The sequence below is a fragment of the Betta splendens genome, chromosome 22, assembly GCF_900634795.4.
Source record: "Betta splendens chromosome 22, fBetSpl5.4, whole genome shotgun sequence".
NCBI classification, from domain to species: domain Eukaryota; kingdom Metazoa; phylum Chordata; class Actinopteri; order Anabantiformes; family Osphronemidae; genus Betta; species Betta splendens.
In genome coordinates this window covers 3,577,812-3,597,481 of record NC_040900.2, presented here as the reverse complement: position 1 = coordinate 3,597,481, position 19,670 = coordinate 3,577,812, and the positions used below count along the sequence as shown (strand labels likewise).

Genomic DNA, 19,670 nt, shown 5'->3' with positions numbered 1-19,670 from the left:
ACACATGGAACTTGCAGCTTCGGCTGAAAAAGCTGCCATTCTGGGCTGATAATTTCAGTGTTGTTTACACATCTTCGCTCATTTCATCCTTCAGAGCGCTGTCTCTGAAGTCAGATTAGACATTCAGGTGTGTGATAGTGTTGTGCGACTCGCAGAGCCGGGCTAAGTGACAATCTAAAGGTGCTAAATAGCTCCAGCCACCATCTACGCGGGCTGATTGTTCTCTTGCCAGACTGGGACTTGGAGCTGTTTTGATGGTCTTTGCGCATCCAATCACAATTATCACACTCACAGCATGAGATGAGGCAAGAGGAAAGTAGCGGGATTAATTATGGGATTTACACAGTGTTAAATTAAACAGACTAAACCACACACAGCTGCATTTCCTGGCAATCAATCGAAGTGTCAGTTCATCAGAGGAAATTTAAAAACCTGTTGATGTCTTCTGGCATATGGTTTAATGTCTTTATATCCTAAGTGTCTGTCGCTGGCTGTTCCTGAAATACACTGTACACATGGTGCAAACGGTGCATTGATCTCTCCCAGGATCTCTGCCTACGGGGCTGCAGGAGGAAAAGGAGCCAAAAACCACAACAAGCGCAACAATGGGGTCTTCATATCTGCTGTGTTTCCCCTGAAGAAAGGGGATATGCTTTACATCTTGGTGGGTCACCAGGGAGAGGACGCATGTCCAGGGGTGAGGACGGGCTTTGTCACATCTTCTTCCAAGGACAAGGGAAATAAGAGCTTAACCTAGATAAGATGACATCCCTTGATCCGTTGGTGTGTTTATGAAAATTGCTTGTTTCTCTTGAATCTTCATGTGTCCTGTGCTGTAGAGAAATCCTGAGACCCAGAAGATCTGCTTGGGAGAGTCGTCGGTGATTGAAGAGCCCAGGAGAGAGGCTGGAGCAGCGTGCGCTGGAGGAGGAGGCGGAGGAGGAGGAGCTACCTACATCTTCAGGGTGACTGAAGGCGCTTGTTGTCGGTGTTGTGTTGCGTTGTGTAAATGCACCATTCAGCGTGTTTACACTCGCGACTCTGTCGTCTCAGATGGAGGAGGGAGAGCTGGTTCCTTTGCTCATCGCAGCCGGAGGAGGGGGGAATGGCTACCTGGAGGACCCAGAGTCCAGTCCAGACCACGTGCCCCTGGAGCAGTATGAGACCAGTACAGAGCATTCCAGTGCTAATGGTCAAACTGGTGCTGCAGGTGCGTTAATACTGGTTATCACAACAGAGACACTGCAAACATGCAGTTTAGCCCGTTCATTTAATTTTACCACAATTTGTTTTTTGTATTTATTAAGATTAACGTGTGGAAAACCATGAGCTAGACTTTTATTTAACTGCTCAAGTGAAGAATTTAGACTTTTGCAAATAAAGGGCTCAGTTTGTGACAGATGTTTCACCTTGGAGGGAAGATCTAAACCGCTGCGTGATGTGACAGGCAGGGTTTTTACTTCTATAAAAGGCAGAGTCAACCTTTATCCTTGGAGATGTGTCGGTTGAAGGCCGTGGAGGATCCCGTGCCGTAAGCAGCTGTGTGTTTAGCCTGTGGGCACTGGGAACCAGCTGGGCCGTAGACTCTCCTGACAGGTCGTGGGGGTCAGGTGGCAGAAGGGTCTGGCTTTGCTCCTGGAAATAAATGTCTTCTGTAAATGTTTTTAGTAAACCTCCTGTGACCGGAGTCATCTCAACACAGAGCATCTGTCAGCTTATGTTAGAGAGACCTCTTGATGGGGAAATGTTGCATGTTTTTTGTGTGAGCTATGTGTTTAAGCGAATTTATGAACTACATCTACAAAAGGAATCTTTTGTAGGAATCTTCAGGGTGACAGCGCTGATATCTCTGATGCTGATGTTCCTTTGAAGGTGGAGGTGGAGGCTGGAGAGATAGTCCTAGTCCACACCCGAGAGCTGGCAAGTCTCTGGTGGAGGGGGCGGAGGGGGGGTCTTCATGTCCTCTGGCCCTGTCCAAGCTCGGCTGGTCGACATCTGGGGGGTTCGGGGGTGGAGGAGGTGCCTGTACCGCTGGAGGAGGTGGAGGAGGATACAGAGGTAACAACAGTCTGTCGGCTTCTCTTACAACTCGCCTTTGTGTTCTGACGCTAAATCTCATTAAAAAGTTATGGAAATAGCCATCATTTTATGTCACAAACAATCAACAGGCAAACAAATTGAGAAGCACAAGTCAGAAATGGGTGTCGTGTGTTTTCGTGACAGGAGGTGACGCAGCGCCGACGGACGAGATGACAGCCGACGGTCAGAACGGAGTGTCGTTCATTAATCGCGTGGGGGAGATTTTCCTGCAGCCTCTGGCAGGTGAGACGCTGTCACACGGCATCATATCACACCAAGGTGTTTACAGGAATGAATAATTAATAATAAATGTATTGCGAAAGGAACCAAACAACATCTCCTGATGAGAAGCATAAGGTTGGACACAGGAATAAAATGAAAGGGAACGTAATAAAACCTCCAAGATAGTGAGTTATGTCACAGGAGGTTGGATCATTTTAAAAGCAGCGAGTAATGAACAGGACTGATCCTGTGTGAAGATCAAGGGCTCCCGGGCGTCTGCTCACTTAGTTCCTCAGGCAATTGATCCGGTCCGAGTGGCCCAGAGCGTACGAGCGCCTGCTTGTGCCTGTTTGTGCCGAAGCGTCTGTCCGAACACTTAGGCCGGCGTCCCGGTGCACGCGCCCGGACACGCGCTGCGCTGTTGTCTCGTCTCCTTTGGCCGAGGCCAGGCATCTGATTCTCATTACCGGGTGGGAGGAACAGGAAGGCGCTCCGCTAATGCACAGCCTCGCGGAGCCGCGGACGGGCCTCCGTTCTGGTGTGAAAGACGGCATTGTTGTCGTCGTTGTTGTTGTTGTTGTTGTTTTTGCAAGTCATCTCTGTCAAACACAATCACCGCCTCTGAAAAAGCCCCATGTGATAAAAAGAGACATCGTAGTAATTGAATTTTGAGATAAACGTGCTTTGATCTGCTCTAATAAGGTTTAGTTCAACATAACACTGCGTGTGGACCTTATATCCATAATATTCTTGTTTTTGGACTTGATTGTCTCCTCCAGCGATGGAGAGCCACGGCGAGTGCGAGATCAAGGTGCAGCTCAACTGCAGCCACTGTCAGATGCAGAGCTGCAAACAGGAGGAGGACACTCGCCTCATTCTGTGCCTGTGTGACGATGACGAAGTCCTGGCCAGCGACAACGTGACCTGCATCAGGACCGTGGGTACGTACAGTAGCCTCGCGTATTTGTTTTTAACGTAATCGCTCCTCAGCCTTTAACTAACGGAGCCTCTCCCCCCGTCGCTGCCAGAAGCCTCCCAGGGCCCGGCGCCGCAGGGCCAGATGTCGGCGTCGCTGATCTGGGCCGTCGTGGTCTCCACCGTGGCCAGCAGCGTCGCGCTGATCTGCACCACGCTCATCCTCAGTAAGCGCCTCCTCGCTGTCTGTGTGCAGTCTGTCCCCTCCACCTTCCACCGCCTGTGAACTCATGCTTCCAGATGTTACTGAGGAGACAAACAGAAGCGCCCTCGACCGGCGCCGGCTTCAGTACCCGTCTCTGCACCAGAGGATGAAAGCAGTCGCGGGGATGAAGTGTATGAAGTGTAGGGACGAATCAAGGCGTCAGACGTGTCCTTTCTCCCAAGTTTATACTGCAGATGTGAAATGAGATAATGAGATAATGGAAGTGGTTGCAGCTTAATATTACACTATTCCATGCTGCTTCTAGCATCTACCGTTCAATTATAAGTATCAAAGAGCACATATACTGGAGGCATCTCGTCGTATAGATCTATAATTGGCTTCAAAGCAGAAAGCTCTGACATTTGAAGCTGCTCTCGGCTGGAGACGCGGACGAGCGAGCGAGATTAGGCCGCAGGAAGTGGCGCAAGGAGAATGGAGCGCCGTGATTGCACAGCCACGGCCATTTGGAACAATGGGAGCGAAATGCGGCGCGCACCGCGGCAATCACGCTCACCCACGGACGTGGGCGTGGACTCGGCTTCGGCTAAGTGGTGTTTACACGGAGCGCCTGCTTCAGAATGATGAGACCGATGGATTCACTTTACTCTCTGCAGCGTTGATCTGATACTATGCAAAATAAAACTCTTGTCTTTATTTATAGTTCGTCTCCAGTTTTACTAAGAACATTTTGCATTCATGTTGAAACAGGACAGTGAGGGATCACAAACCTACTTATAGTCTTTTCTCCATTGCTGTCACGTTCTTGACGAGCGTCTGCTGCCGATAAATGGGGAAGGAGTCTCAGGATTTGGCTGATCCTGCACCTAGCGTGGCTTAAGCTGTAACTATACACGTACAGAAAGCGCTGAATATTAAGCGAAGCTCCGTTTCTCACAGCCACTTTTAGCAAATCTGCACGGCTTCCTGACTTCCTGAAGCATATCGATTGCAGTTCGGGCCCCTGAGACTTGAACACGATCCAATGAGAAAAGCTTATGGGAACATACAGCGAAGCCCGTCTGAGGAAATTGTTCGTGATTCGTGAAGCCTCTGTTCATATAGTAAGTTGGTTGATTGGCTTTCTGTCAAGTGCAGACATGGTGTTGAATACGAAACACTGAGATTTTAGGTGGTTGCTAATGCAAGATACAATGATACCGCGGCGTCATGGAGAATCAACAACATGTGGGTTTGTAACAAATGAAGTAGAGCACCGGGCAGCAGGTTTGGGGGAAACGGGCATCGATGGAGATGCGTCATGTTTCAGAGGAATGGAAGATGCATTAGCGTGGATGTGGGTTAGTGCGGGTTCGACCAGACCAGCGAGTGTGAGTCATGGGTTTAATGGTCTTTTCTGAGGTGCCGTATAATGAAGCGTGGATCCAGTCTGTGCCGTCACAGCGTCCGTCCTCAGACTCTGCTGTTTGTTGGTCATGAGCCAAATACTCTATAGTATAAAACCTGTATGTATGATGGATGGATGAATATACATGGAGCGTCCAACCACTCACTGCATTTACAAGTGAATAAATCAAGTCATAAAAGAAAAAAACGATGACGCGGACATTTCTTTTATTTCTGAGCTTGTAACGAAGGAAGACACACACACACGCGCTTCAGGTTAACAGTGTCTCTTCACCTGAGCTCTCCCCCATGCAGGGAGGTAGTCTGTTCCCTGGGCGCCCCCCTCTCCTCCCCTCCCCTCCTTCTTCCCCATCCTGAACCCAGTCCCTAGCACCTGCACCGGGCGATGGCTCGACGGCACCTCTTACCTGCACGCAACGCCCCCTCCCTGGCAGACTACCGACCTGCATCGGGGACGTGGCTCTGCCTCCACGGCGGGTGAGTCCCCACTCGCTGGCGCAGACGGTCTAGGAGCAGTAACCGAGGCGAGGACGTCCCCCCTGCAGCACACGAACCCTTGCGTTGGTGTGCAAGAGAGAACCCGAGCAGCTTTCTGGGACTAATGAAATCCCTGAAAGGAGTTTTGGGCCCTCCCTGTGTTACTGCTCCTATGTGTGGGCTTAGGATTTCATGTCGTCGATGCTAACGTCTTAGCTCGCCTGTCCCTCTGTCTCACCCCGTGTCCAGTGTGGTACCGCCGGAAGAACGACCTGCACGCGGTGAGGGGTCGCCTGCAGAGTCCCGAGTACAAGCTGAGCAAGATCCGCTCGTCCACCATCATGACCGACTACAACCCCAACTACTGCTTCGCCGGGAAGGCCGCGTCGCTCAGCGAGCTGAAGGAGGTGCCGCGCCGGAACATCACGCTCCTCAGGTACGCACGCGCGCCGGGGCCGCGGTTTCGCCGGCAGCAGGCCGCGCAGCATCATGACCGCCTGCTCTCCCTCCAGGGCTCTGGGCCACGGCGCGTTCGGGGAGGTCTACGAAGGACAAGTGCTGGGGATGAACGGCGACAACGGCCCCATGCAGGTGGCCATAAAGGTCAGATCTCTGTCTGAGGACAAGTTGCACCTAAATGCTAGGAAGGATGGAAGCGCCTCATTAGGATCATTACAGATAATCCACTCGACGTGGTTGCTCGTGTTTCTCCCATTTAAAGGTCACGCGCGCGTGTAGAGACAGGTTTTTGACGAGACAGGTTTTTGTGAAATGGCAGAGGAGGCTGCTGCTTAATATGAAAAAGCAAGATGCAATCAAATCCATACGTTGCAAATTCATCAGGACTGTTCCCTGTTAATTATAATCCATGGCTGTGAAGAAGCCGCATGCAGATTTGTGTAATGGGGTCTCCTCGGATCACCTTTGATTTGCGGCTGTGAGGCAAAAGAGAGAACGGGCTCACAGAAAAGTGGGAGCTCCCCATGGGTTTGTCTGCCTTTTCAATAGCCTCCTGATTAGGTCTAATGATGTCTTCCTTCTTGACAATCGCACACACTTGAGCTGCTTTTCTGACCCTTTCGCTCCTCAGACACTTCCAGAAATCTGCTCGGAGCAGGATGAAATGGATTTCCTGATGGAGGCTCTGATTATGAGGTACGTTTGTAGCTGTTGCTCTTCTATCATTATATTATGTCCTCTGGCTGCTTTATAGTGGGGTTTACACAGCGGCTCTCCAGAGTCAAACGTTCCTGTGCGACAAACTTATCAGCAATCGAAAAGATGAGGTGTTGATTATTAGGACGGAGTAATAAAAGTCCCAAAATGCTTCAAGAACACGAATGAGCCTCAAGTGCAATCAGTGATTTGAGGCAATGAGAGACGAAAGCAGTTGAAGGCCACATTTTTGTGTGTTCTCTAAGTAAAAAAGGAAACAAATTTCTGGTTATGAGCTTTCCTTTTTTGTGAAGTTTTGACCCTGGAAGCCTCCATTAGGACTTTGCTGAAGCATTCAGGCAGTTTGCATCAGTACGTTACCTTTCAGGGATTCATCTGGTCACGTTTGCCTCTGTGTAAACCGCACGTGTGCCTCTCGCCGACTAACGGCTGTCGCTGCCTCTGTCCACGCAGCAAGTTCAGCCACGACAACATTGTGCGCTGCATCGGCGTCAGCCTGAACATCCTGCCGCGCTTCATCCTGCTGGAGCTGATGACCGGGGGAGACATGAAGAGCTTCCTGAGGCTGAACCGGCCGCGAAGCGTAGGTCCACGGCGTGTGTGTGTGTGTGTGTGTGTGTGTGTGTGTGTGTGGTGGCACTAAACCGAGCTGTGCTCCACCCAGGGCCAGACCTCCTCCCTCACCATGCGGGAGCTGCTGCAGATGGCCAGAGACATCGCCTGTGGCTGCCGCTACCTGGAGGAGAACCACTTCATACACAGGTTGAAAACCAGTCGCCCCACTTGAATCAACCACAACCAATGGAAGCGATTGGCCATTTTACCGCCGTTATGTAACAGATCCTGTGCTTCTCAGGGACATTGCTGCTAGAAATTGCCTGCTCACATGTCCCGGGCCGAACCGAGTGGCGAAGATTGGAGACTTTGGGATGGCACGAGACATTTACAGGTCTGAACCGGTGACAGGGCACAACGCACACAGTCAAATGGGACCGATCTGAAACGCCCTCGATCTCAGTCTGGGGCTGGACTTGTGTTTACAGAGTTCATGGCCTTATGATATTTACCTAACTGATACTAAGTCCACATTGCTTTCCACCAGGGCCAGCTATTATAGGAAAGGGGGTCGAGCCATGCTGCCAGTCAAGTGGATGCCACCGGAGGCTTTTCTGGAGGGAATCTTCACCTGCAAGACTGACACATGGTATAAACACACAGCAGTAAAAACGCAGGCTGTCATGTGTTCGTGCTAACTGCCGTCCCACCACATCTATTACTCAGACGTCCTAACAGGAACTGCGCATTAGTGTAATGTTCCTTGTCAATAAACAATGAAAATCAGACTTCGACAACATTTTCTTCCACTTTCAAAAGCCGTCAGCGAGCCAGGCCATTCTTTTGGAATGTTGAAAGCTTAATTGCAGCTAATTGGAAACGCTTCATGTGGTCAGGACAATGACATCCACAGAGATTTTCTCAAGAGTTTTACTACTAAGCGGAACCAGACCGACCTACAGAGATCTGTTAACGTTATTAAGCGGAACAGCATCTGGTGAGGAGGACGCCCTTTTCCTGTAGCCGAGATTCAGTCAAAACAGAGAGATGAGCAACGTCTAAAACATTTCTCCGGCGGCAAAGAGCTTCAAAAATGTAGTAAGGCCCAAACAACATCGGATGTCATGATTTGGAAAAAGCTGGGTTCTATATTGTGAAAAGAAAGAAAACCATATAGCAGGGGCAACTTTCATAAAGCACAGCTAAATTCTTCCACCTTCTCATCAGTAGTAGAAGCGAAAACAGTGGGAGTCAGTGTGTCGTTCTACTAAAAAATAAAATTGGTGCAGACCTGATCTCAGGCAAAGATGGCAGCAGTTTTTGATGAGCAGTCAAAGGGCACTGCAGCTTAATTCACTGACTGTGGTGAGAGGAAAATCCACACTAAAGCCTGCCAGCAAGGTTTGTAATTGGACTCAAATGGGGAAGATTTGTTCTCCGGCTGAGCAGGAAACTCACGGCCTTCTTGCTCTGTTCACTAAGGCAGTCTGCTGCGGGTCTGTGTCTCCCCCTGCAGGTCGTTTGGGGTACTGCTGTGGGAGATCGTCTCCCTGGGCTACATGCCCTATCCTTGTAAAACCAACCAGGAGGTGCTGGAGTTTGTCACCAGCGGCGGCAGAATGGATCCTCCCAAGGGCTGCCCAGGGCCTGTGTGAGTGTGGCCTGGCTGCAAAGCAGTAGTAGTATTACCTTAATACACAGATAAGGAAATATAAGGAGTACATTTTGAAGGAAAGTGTGTTTTGCTGCAGATATCGAATCATGACCCAGTGTTGGCAGCACTGTCCTGAGCACCGGCCCAACTTCTCCACCATCCTAGAGAGAATCAACTACTGCACTCAGGTACATGTGATATATGATGGGAACAGCACTACTGGATTTATGTGTTTATGTGTGGCCACTCTTTCTCTTTGACCCGTTATCAGGACCCAGACGTGATCAACACGCCTCTCCCAGTGGAGTACGGGCCGACTACGGAGGACGACTGCGGTGCCGTGACCCGTCCCTCTGACCAGATTTCCAGCGGCCTCGCTCCACTTCTGGTGTCTCGCTCCGTTCCCCGGGATCCTCCCTTCCAGCTGAGTCAGCCGGGCTCGGCCCCGCTGCCCCCGCAGCCCACCAAACCCCGTCTGCTTCTACAGAGGAGCCAGCCCGTCCACCACGAAGTGAAAGCGTGCTGCGAGGTGCTGGAGCCGTCCTGGGCCGAGCCCGTCCTCCCCTCCGCTCTGGTGCCGGACGGGGGTGGGGGCGCGGGAGGCCCCTGGCAGCCGCCCGAGCCGCCCCATCACCGACCTTGTACCCGAAACAGCTCCTCGTCAGGAAGCCAGCGGCTGAAGAACAAGACCAAGAACCTGTGGAACCCCACTTATGGCTCCTGGGTGCTGGAAAACTTCAGGGGTAAGAAAGCAGTGGCTCAGACTCAGTCCATGCCGCTGTCGGGCACCGCCCCCCCCACCTCCTATACCCAGACCTGCACCCCCGCCTCAGAGAGCAGCGAGGCTGGGTGCGATAACGCCACCAGCACTTCCGCTACCCCACCCCCTTCCTGTCTGACACCAGCCGCCCCACCCGTGTCCTCGCATCAGAAGACCCCAGCGGGCGGCACCGCGATGGCCGCCGTGGACCTGGCCAAGCTGCAGAGCTTCCCCTGCGGCAACGTCAACTATGCGTACGACGAGCGAACCCACGAGGCAGAGGGTCTGCCCTCGGTGGCGCCCAAAGCAACAGAAGCCAGCCCCAGCATCCCTCCTGCCCAGAGCTGCTCCTCCGGGACCAGCCTGGCAGCGCCGGGATTCCAGGCCTCCTCGACCCGCATGCCCAAGCTGCTGCTGAAGCGCCACTCCAGCTACGGAGCCGAGGACGCCAGGAGGCAGGCCAAAGCAGAGAAGCCCCCACGAGACCGCGACTCGGGCTTCTCTCTGTCTGAAGACCTTAGTGTGACCCCGATCTAAGGAACCGAGGACCAGAACCTTTCCCTTTGACTCAAACTCTGGATTAGAGCTCTGCCGCGGTGGAGGGGCCACAGCGTCCCATTACTGGGGCTCCTGGAATGCTGGAGAACCCACTTGAACCCTTTCCCTGCACTGTGATGAAGAGCCACTGGTAGCGGAACACTGAAGCCGAGACTCTGGGCAGCTCACTGCACTGGGACTCATGGCTCACGGCCGCGAGTCCTTGCTGCCCTATGACTCAACCTTTCCACTCAGTTTTCTTTTCTAGAATGTGTTGCACCATTGGTAGCAGTTAGTTGTGATTTGTAGTGTGCAGCCAAAATGACTGTTGTGCTTCTTTAGACTTGTTAATTTCAGCAGCTTAGTTGGTGTTAGTTGGTTAATGAAACATTGGTTTGACTGACAGGTTCTTGCTTCTTGCGCCTGAAGGTTATTCTTGATCCTTTTACGTAGTGGAAATGATCCTAACATGAGGTTGACTCACTGGACTTTGTAGAGAATTTTGTTGGTTTTGTTATGACACTGTTTCAAACTGGGAAAAACACTGGGTGAGTTTAGATCTTTCGTTTTTTCCTCCCTTAGCGACCTTAGCTTAGCGGTGTCGCTAGCTACGTCTAGCATCGCTCCCCATCTCCTCTGAGACGGATCCCGGCTCGTTTTTCCAGTAAGTTAGATGCGAGCGTGTTTCCAGAAAGCAGCTACTTCTCATACGTTCACCTGAGCCCATTCAGTGCTAGCGCACGCTCTCGTCCCGCTGGAGGCCTCAGAAATGCGCAAGCACAGTCTTTCTCACCGAGATCACCCAGCTGTGAAACGATGAGCTATTTTTCTACGCGCCTCCTTACACTGGACTAACCTGTTGCACTTGGGTTTGTGTTGTCCTTCATTTATCGTTACTGTACTTGTAGTTGATCACTGCCATTATATTACGCTGCAGCCCTGGATGCAGCTCGTACTGATCTTTACTCAGCAGGGGGAGGTATTCAGCTTTCAAATACCAAACCCAACCTTTACTATAATACTCAAAGGTTTCAATGTGAAAATCTCTGCTCTGCTTTGATATTTTTAGTTGTTAGTTACTTAGTGGCCCCTTGTATACAAGTCCTTATTTAGAGGGAGGTTGTGTTGAGTGAACTCATTTACTATATAAAGCTTCTGTTTATTTTTAGGTTCAGGCCTGTTTATTTTAGTTGCTCGGCAATTTGAACGTGACATCTACATTTAAAAAACATAACTTTGTAAATGGTTCACGTAGTTTTTTAAATACTAATTCTTAGGGAGACATTTGTGCCGTTATGTGTATTTAATTATTTTTTTCTATGATCTGTTTTCCTGCATTCTTTATGTAGCGTTATGCCTCAACCAAAATTGCAAAGGCGTTCTATGCAATATACTGTCCTTCACCCTCAATAAATCAACATTTATTGACACTATTTGTGTGATTGTACCCACGTTTTGCCACTTAAATAACAAATGAACAAACCCCTGATTTACCCATAAAATAACAAATGGTCTTTTTTTATACTGTGGAAAATTAAGGGGTATTTTCCCCATTTTAATTCAACCATAATTTGAATTAAAATTGATTGTATGTGTACAGCACTTCTTACATGTGACCCAGACCAAACAAACGAATTACTAGTTTGATTATAAAGAAATACAATCAGTGAAAGTAATAATTGATAAACAATAAATGACAATGATTCACACTGAGACATTAATCATACAGTTGAATCATTATGCAGTACTATAGTTAATTGTGTTTTACTGTTCTAGTCAGATAAGTATGAGGTCTGTGACCCAGTCAGGGATGTTGTGCTTTAATAGTCATGATTCCTCCCTTTCTCCTTGATATTATGAGCATTTCGTTCACATGCGACGTCTCTGAAAGCGAAACGCACAGTGTCTGCACTTTCACTTCTCTTGAATTAGTGTCAGTTAAATTTGCTCAGCTAATGACAGTTCCTCCGCTCCTCCCCGTTCAGCGTCCATTGTCCTTCCTGTCAGTGTCGGCACCAAGCGCCTCATGCCAGATTATTAAAGGCCGGAGCCCAGAACTACTGGGGTGCAGCGCGGATCTGCCTCCAGGCAACTCTGAGCTCCTTGTTTCACCATGATTACACCACCCAAGGCACATGAGCCCCATACGAACCAGAATAGAGTTCCTCACACCTGGTTGTGAGTCAAAGGTCATTGGCCACCAGTTTCTGTAGTTTGCTGATCCTCTTTGGTGTCTGAACGAGTTTCTTCCCCCGGCCCTTGGCTGCTCACACACTCCAGCGTGTGGATGAGGTTGTCCAGCCCCCACAGGTACCCGTCCTCCCGGTTGCCCTCCTGCCAGGGAATGGCGTGGCTTAACGTCTGGCCCTCCGGCAGCGCGGTGGTCTTGCCAAAGTCAATAATCCAGACCTCGGCGCTGCCCGTGTGGTCGTGGATGAATAGGAGGGAGCTGCCGATGACCTGAGGGGAGCAGCAGGGATCGCGTTAGGTTGCGTTCAAGCTCTTGAGGAGCGTTTCAGATGTTTTCGGTTGAGTTTGTCGTTGAGATCGTCACCTCGTGTCGCTTGAAGAACTCTGACGCCTGCAGGGCTCGCCGGATCTCTGACAGTCTCCTCAGGTAAGACTTCTGTGTTCCATAACACAAAATAAATAGTTAAATGCTAACATTGCCTTACTCGAATTACTTAATACAGAGATATGAATAATAAATAAATATATATAAAATAATAAAAGCATTTAAGTCAGTGTTTACGCAGCATCACGTATATTTGGAAACTGTCACTGTCATAGAACATCAAATACCATTATGAATATTTGCTTTGTGAAATGTAGCTGGATTTACTCTATAGGTTCCACCGTGCAGTCCAAACACTCCTCCATCAATAGACCTGCCCCAACTTCAAATGCACGGTCCGACAAGAGGACGCGGCCCGTAAATGTCCAAACACGGGAGCGCTCGCTCAGCTGAGTGTTTGTAGTTGGTGTAGCCTTGCAGAACATGTGTGCGTATGCAATGTAAATATGATTAGCCCAATATGAGTAGCTGCCACGTACTACGATGCCGTCGTCCCGGCCCACGAAGTCCCTGAACACCTGGATGACGTCCGGCTTCGATTTGGTTTTCTTGAAGTCGGTTCGACACGTGCCGTCGCATTTCTGGAGCGGAAGAAAGCAACGTCACGCTGACTGGCCACTTTATTAGGGACACCTGGACATCTGATTCAGCAACAGGCTGAACAGGCTATTATTCTAACTATAACTCTAATGAATATTTGCTCCCAGCCGTTCACCTTGATCCCTTCTATCCTGAAGCCCAGGTTGTGAGTGGAGCTCAGGGTCTCCCTCCACTGCATGTAGCGCGGCTTGGTGACGCCGCGCTGCGAGTGCTCCTGGGGGGTCGGCCCGGTCTCGTCTACCTCCACCATCTTCTTGTACAGGTCCTCCCTCGGCTTGGGCCGCTCTCGTGCTCGGACGAGCTCCTCCTCCAGGTATGTCCTGAGACGGCAGGACAAACAAAGCCTTCAGGTTCCGGCAGTTTCTGAGCCTGTTTCATTTCTGTAAAGGGCTTGCCCTGCATACAGTACACGCCCCAAGTAATTAAGGTGTGAAAAGCTAATTATAGTCAATGGTTTCTTCTCAGCTACTGAGGTTTTATCACGTACAAGACAGACACCACTGTCTAAATCATGTCTGTTGTTCTGGTACAGCAGCACATTTGCCCTCATTGGATTCATAACAGACAGTTTTGTGCAAAGCAGATGTGAATTTCAGTTTCAGTTTGCGAGGCCTCCACTTCCTCTGTGCAGAAGAGGGAAGCTGAGGGGAGACTCCAGAGCGCAGCGCCTCGCCGCGCGAACGTCTGAATGTGTTTGTGCAAGCTGGCGGTTTGGCAGCCTTGTGGTCGCCAGTGTTTTTGACAAAGGGGAGTCTCCAGGGACACCCTGAGCGCGAATGTGCGCACGCGGCGTCAGAGAACGCAGGCGCCGACGCCGAGTAGGTCAGAAAAAGAGTGTGTGCGTCTGTAAACGCACGAGTGTCTGGAAATGAGGCCTTCGCGAGGTCGGGCGTGCGCGTCGGCGCCAGGCCGCGCGCTGGGTTGTGCGTTCGCGCATGTGAGTGTGTGTTGGCGCGCGTTCACATGGTTCAGTGAGGCACCCGCCCGCTGTGGCAGGAAGCCAAGCCTTCAGCCTGCAGTTACAACAGGTGTTCCCTTGTAGAGCACAAAATGCTGCAGGCCACATGCGTCATCGTCAGCATCAACACAACGCACACACAAACAGGGGAGGGAACAACACTGCCTCACCTCACTCCCATCTTGCAGTCCATGACGTTGGGGAGGTCAAATTTGGCCAGTAAGTCGGTCATGTGGAGGAAGAACTCTCCGTCTCGTTCCGCGACGCCGTGGAAAGCGGGAACGAACGGGAGCAGCGCGTCGCCCTGCACCTCCTCGAAACACTGCTTCTCGTTGTCGGAGAACTTCTTCAGAATGGTGCCCTCGTCCGCTGCTTTGAAGTTACCTGAGGAGAGACCGCCAGCGATCTTTTAGGCCCCTCCGACGAAGCAAATGAGCCGTTAGCAAACACTGGGTTTTCCAGTCGACCTCCAGAAACGTGCCAGTGAACACAGCTGGGCGTTGCTGTGAAACTAAGGAGTGTCTCTAACCTGAAAACCATCTAAACTCCGAGTCTTTACAAATCATTGTTTGCTGCTGCTCCAGCTCATTAGGGGCCAGAGCAGGTTAACAAGACACAGGGTGACACATTCAAGCTGGAGACGAACATCTTGAGACTTTCACAGTCGCCGTCACGAATGGTTTGAGATCAGCGACAGCGTGATACGATCTAAACAGGTCAAACCTTTATGGCCGGCCAGCTGAACCCAGTTCAGTTTCCGTCTCTGAGCGCTGAAGGACCAGTGGACGATCGTCTTCAGCTTCCACCACGGTTTGCTCTGAGGACGAGCAAGAAAGCAAAGTGAATGAATGCTATAAGAGACGGGAGGACGACGAGAGCAGAGGCATGTTTCTGTCTGGACCGACGCTGGTCCAAGATGGCTGACACATGAATATTAACGGTATCAGACCATCATTTCTAGCCAGTCGGCCTAAGCCAGGCTGCGTGAAGACTCCAATCTAGGTCAGCTAAATGCCATATCTGTAGAAACTCATATCTGCATTAACATCTCCATTCAGCAGCTCCAGCTGCTTGTCGATGGGCTCTTAACTTCAGCTTTGCAGAAAGACCTGATGGTTCCGAGGTGTGAATATGTTGCATGAATGCTGCATTGTGTGTCATCCTTAGTCAGACTTTCGACCTTTGTGCAAAACCCTCACATTCAGCAGCAGCGGACGCCCTGAAGCGCCGCCGCCTCGGGCTCTGGTTAATCTGCACCCACTCGCGCGCGATCGGTGGCGGATTTTCACGAGCGCCGCTCACGAGCAGCACAAGTGTTTGTTTGTTTCATGTGTGCTGGAGGACTCCCCTCCTCGTTCTCCTGCCTCGCTCGCTCACTCGCTCGCCCAGGGACAGCTTGCAAGTTTCACAGAGGCGCTCAAACGCTTCACACTTGTGGGGAGCTGCCTGCGTTTTCCCATCAAAGAAATAAAGGTTTTAGCATTTGATGTTTTCATATTAACTGAATAAACCACCCAAGGTCCTGTCTTCGGGGTCGAAGGGGTCATTTGAAGATGTGATCTGAACTGAAACAGGAAATGAAGCGGGGGCCGAGTGTCTCGCACCAGGAGCCTGCAGCAGCCAGACGGATGTCAGGGCTCCACTCGCTGCTGATATCACACTACGAGGCCCGTGCAGTCATGTAACATGTCGGCCGAACGTTGGGACCGCGTGTTGAAACGAAGGGGAGTCGTGTGGAGAAGTGGAGTCATGATGGGAACACGATGACGCGGGAAATGTCATAGTTACCACGACATTAGTCACAGGGTGCCATCACGACAGAGGGAACAAGACTTCAGAATAATGACAACCATAATAATAATAATAGTCTACTGTAAAGCTGACTAGTGTTTGTTTAAATCGCTGTTTCTGCTGACATCACATGCAGATGATGTACAGATGTCCTGCTGAACAGAAGAAGTGATGCAACCCTATGACAACTATCCAATTATCTCCACTTTAATCTGCTGCTAAAGAAAATATAAACAACACTTCACGTTAGCGTTTCCTAATACGCTGATACAGAACCACCAGCGCTGGACGATGTAATAAGAGCAATGAAACATTAGAGAAATAAAGCCTTGCGTTCTGTGGCCTCGGGAGCGATTACACTGTATGTTATGTTGAAGGGCCGCTGCCTGTGGCGCTAACACGTTTACCAAGGGTGTAGCTGGTGCGTCCCAGCCCACAGGCCTGTGTTGAAACAATCTCTGAGTACACACAGCAAATCTTTATTATATGTTTTTAATTTACCGGTACCGATTTAAAAGCGGGCAGTAGGATTATTATGAGATATGAGCCATGAGGGAGCACCGTGAAAGCAGCCGGGCCTTGGCTCCGGGACCCGTCCGCTGTTTGCCTGCTCTCTGCTCAGACACACCTTTTGTAGGTGCCGCGCGCTGACTCAGCGCTCGGCTAATCTCGCCGTCGTCAATAGCAACGTTGGAAACACACCGCTGCGCTGCTGGGACGGGGCGACTCCCACAGACAGGTTTTTTCTGGTCGGGGCCGCGCGCTCTCTTGCATGTCTGTCTATTGACTCCGCTCTAATGGCTTGGAATCCATCGGCGCGTCTCCGTACGTGCATTAAAGTGTGAAACAGATGAGGCCACGCGCTGATACGCCGCCGCTTTTGACTTCCTGCAGTGGTTCTTCGTTAAATGTCAAAGGCCAAGGCTCAAATTGGCCAGTGACCACAGAAAAAGCACTGTTGCCCAATAGCATGGTAGTCTGTGCTGCGTGGGGGTGTTTGTGTGTGGGATGAAGAGGCATGAGCATAAAAAAAATTTAAAAAAAGCTGCTATTTTCAGAGCGAACACGACCGATACTTTAAAGACACTGTCCGTGCGTCTGAGCCTTGAGGCCGAGTGGACGCTCTGCCAGCTCTCCCCCCACAGGCTCCACAGGACGGGCCTGTTTACAAGACGGTGACAGCTACAGGCCTTGTATGGTGAAAGCAGGGACAAGTGGACACACACACACACACACACACACACTGAACGTCTGAGCCTGACTCCAGTAGTCTGATGGAGTAGACAAAAAGCAGATTATAGCGTTTTCACAGCGTTGACTCACACTCAACTTCCCTTCACGTCGCACAAAGAAGCGACAACCTCGCCGTTCGACGCTCACTGTGAAACATCCCGATCCGCGCTCCCGTGAAGCACAGACAGGTCACGCTCAGTACAAAGTGGCGCCCGGCGTCGCACGCGGCGGCGGCGCGACACCGCAAAGGAGCCCTCTGGCTTTCAGGTGCTTCTTCGTGTCAGTTTCAGTTCACGCGCGCGTGATGGGAAGAGCTTTGAAAGGCCATTAAACCTAGGAAGAGCTGAGATGAGTGGGTGTCTTCATTTCCTGAGGTGCTGCGCGCGTGTCCTCCGCCGTGATCTCAGGCTACGGGCGAGGGGAGAGCGGGCGCGCGAGCGGGCGCAGACGTAAGTGAAATGTAGAAGTGGCCTCGTCCCCGGGGGAGGACGCGCGGACGAACTAAACAAATGGTCGAACCACGCGCCATGGCGCCGAAGCGCTGCCTTCACGCCCCCAGACAGATCCCAGCGGAGGGGAAGCGGCGCAGAGTGCTGTCGATGCGCCTCGCTGCTTCTTGTTTGCGCTCTTCCTCGCTGCAGTTAGGTGATTATAAAGGATGTTGATCTACAGGTAAAAGTGGAGGTCGGGGATGCGTGATTCAAATGTTTTATCCTCCATTTAGAGAGACGGTTGCCGTAATGATTTAGTCATGCATTATGTAACAGTGTTTCTACAGAGAGTGTTTTGAATTATTTAACGCATTTTGTGCCTGGGAAATAATAGCACTGCTAATTTATTCCCCTGTAAACATCTGGAATCACTAATGGAGCCGAAGGAAGCGGCTGGAACAAGCGCTGCCGCGCGAGCCTGATCGCTATCTGCGTGGGGTTTCCTCACCTCCGTGTCCACCAGGTGCTCCAGCGTGATGATGCCTTTGCTTTTGCTCTCGTTGTCGCTGAGCAGGTCGTCCTCGGACTCCACGGCGGAGGAGCCCGTGGAGGAGATGGACGAGCTGGACAGGTGCCGGCGCAGCGTGCCGTCCGCCGCGTCGTCCCAGTCCTCCTGCTGCATCTCCCGGGAGCAGCCGCCCCCCTCCGGGGTGATGGTGACCTGCGGTACCTGGCGCGGCTCCATCACTCCGCCGTGGGACGACGGCGCGACGTGGGCGGCTTTGTGCTGGAGCTCATCGCAAACCTGGCCCTGCTTCCCGGGCGCCCGTCGCTCCACGCGAGACCCCTCGTTAGCAGCGGTTCCACAGAGCCCGAGGTCCTTTGAGGTCCTCCTCCGGCCGCCTTTGGGCATCGGAGACGCGGGTCGGAGACAGAGGCGCAAACGCTGCTTCGGCTCAGCCTTCAAATCTGGTCATTTCACTTCCACAAAGTTCTGGCCACAGTTTGACTTCGGCTTCGCCGTCGCTGCCCCTCGGCGCTTCCTTCTCGCTTTCTGCTCGAGCTTCACATTCTCAGACGGTGCCAGCAGCAGCCCGTGCGCTCCGCGTCTGCCTCGGGCGGAGGGAACCCCTCTCTGCTGGTGGCGTGGCTCGATCCTGCTCGTACGCGGTTTACACACGCGCGTCGACGCACACACTTACACACCTACACAAGATGTGTTATCTTCCGCATTTCTCGCTTCCTGACTGAGAAAATATTACAACACGGAGTTAGCAGTAGTTCCACACTTGCTTGTGCCTCGCGGTTATGAAGACAAATCTGGTGCTAACAATGAAATAGGCAGTAGAATATGCGAAGCACCGCAGCGACGCGGAAAGAATGTTGTAGTCGACGCGTCTACGCTTCTGCAGAAACGCGCGCGCGCGCGCGTGCACACACACACACACACACACACGCACACACACACACAATTTTAGAAAAATAAGTAAGTTTTGAATAAATAAAACATTTAATATATGCACCCAGTAAATGATTATAACAGTGTTGTTTCTTAATTTGTAAGGGTAATTTATGAAAATACAAAAAATGTTTACATAAAGGTCCTAAAAGCGACCATTTTGGAACCTGCAGGCAAAGGAAGTAATCTGCAAATATTTTAAACTTACATTTCCATATGCAACTTTTTTCAAAGCGTTGCTGTTGCCATAGCTATCCAGGGGGTGGCGCTGCTGTGCGGTAAACCATTCTTCTGACCATTCTTGAACTTTGGACTAGAAACAGCAAAGCCAAGATAGACTGAAACCAAAAGATGAATCACTTGTTACGAGAAAACACAGCAAACAACCTTGTCATGATCTCATCTTCAAGCCAATGTTTCTCGCTTCCTGTTGTTGTGTTTTACTAATATAGTTATTCTGTAGATTTCTGGTTAAACCTTTATAATATGATATTTAGAAACATTAGTTTGAACTTAAACAGAAAAAATAGTTCATCTTCTCTTTGTCTCTCTAGTCTCTTCCTCTTATTGGTGGTTGGCACATCCAGGCAAGCTCTTTCTCGAGAACTCCTGACTTTC

At 50.8% G+C, this 19,670-nt stretch overlaps 2 protein-coding genes across 4 annotated transcripts in view; one reads left to right on the top strand and one right to left on the bottom strand.

Moving 5' to 3' along the window:
• Window positions 1-11,438, top strand: part of ltk (leukocyte receptor tyrosine kinase) — a 26,254-nt gene extending 14,816 nt beyond the window's left edge. Inside the window, exons 12-28 of one of the 2 annotated variants that reach the window (XM_041069072.2) lie at window positions 547-697; window positions 840-965; window positions 1,054-1,210; window positions 1,873-2,058; window positions 2,224-2,322; window positions 3,081-3,242; window positions 3,333-3,443; window positions 5,573-5,759; window positions 5,836-5,926; window positions 6,414-6,478; window positions 6,953-7,082; window positions 7,164-7,261; window positions 7,356-7,448; window positions 7,602-7,703; window positions 8,571-8,705; window positions 8,806-8,896; window positions 8,980-11,438. In XM_041069072.2, coding sequence (XP_040925006.1) covers window positions 547-697; window positions 840-965; window positions 1,054-1,210; window positions 1,873-2,058; window positions 2,224-2,322; window positions 3,081-3,242; window positions 3,333-3,443; window positions 5,573-5,759; window positions 5,836-5,926; window positions 6,414-6,478; window positions 6,953-7,082; window positions 7,164-7,261; window positions 7,356-7,448; window positions 7,602-7,703; window positions 8,571-8,705; window positions 8,806-8,896; window positions 8,980-10,005 — 3,010 coding nt within the window. In that variant the 3' untranslated portion in view covers window positions 10,006-11,438. Of the gene's footprint in view, window positions 1-546; window positions 698-839; window positions 966-1,053; window positions 1,211-1,872; window positions 2,059-2,223; window positions 2,323-3,080; window positions 3,243-3,329; window positions 3,444-5,572; window positions 5,760-5,835; window positions 5,927-6,413; window positions 6,479-6,952; window positions 7,083-7,163; window positions 7,262-7,355; window positions 7,449-7,601; window positions 7,704-8,570; window positions 8,706-8,805; window positions 8,897-8,979 lie in introns of both variants that reach the window. The other variant, XM_029138885.3, reaches the window with a different exon arrangement.
• Window positions 11,405-19,670, bottom strand: itpka (inositol-trisphosphate 3-kinase A). 2 transcript variants are annotated; one of them, XM_055505434.1, is made up of 9 exons: window positions 19,572-19,670; window positions 19,261-19,390; window positions 18,102-18,840; window positions 14,862-14,955; window positions 14,309-14,522; window positions 13,296-13,500; window positions 13,060-13,161; window positions 12,560-12,631; window positions 11,405-12,465 (listed from the first exon to the last, which is right to left on the bottom strand). In XM_055505434.1, exons 3-9 carry the CDS (start codon window positions 18,504-18,506, stop codon window positions 12,196-12,198), a joined length of 1,362 nt encoding a protein of 453 aa, XP_055361409.1. In that variant the 5' UTR covers window positions 18,507-18,840; window positions 19,261-19,390; window positions 19,572-19,670; the 3' UTR covers window positions 11,405-12,195. The 2 variants fall into 2 exon arrangements, with proteins under 2 accessions (XP_055361409.1, XP_028994719.1); XM_029138886.3 differs by lacking the exons at window positions 19,261-19,390; window positions 19,572-19,670 and having other exon boundaries at window positions 18,102-18,972.

Coding starts and splice junctions, on each gene's coding strand:
- itpka (XM_055505434.1), bottom strand. CDS start 18,506: ATGCCCAAAGGCGGCCGGAGGAGGACCTCAAAGGACCTCGGGCTCTGT. Junction 12,632..13,059: donor GCCGGGACGACGGCATCGTA/GTACGTGGCAGC, acceptor TATGGAACACAG/AAGTCTTACCTGAGGAGACT. Junction 12,466..12,559: donor AGTTCTTCAAGCGACACGAG/GTGACGATCTCA, acceptor TGCTCCCCTCAG/GTCATCGGCAGCTCCCTCCT.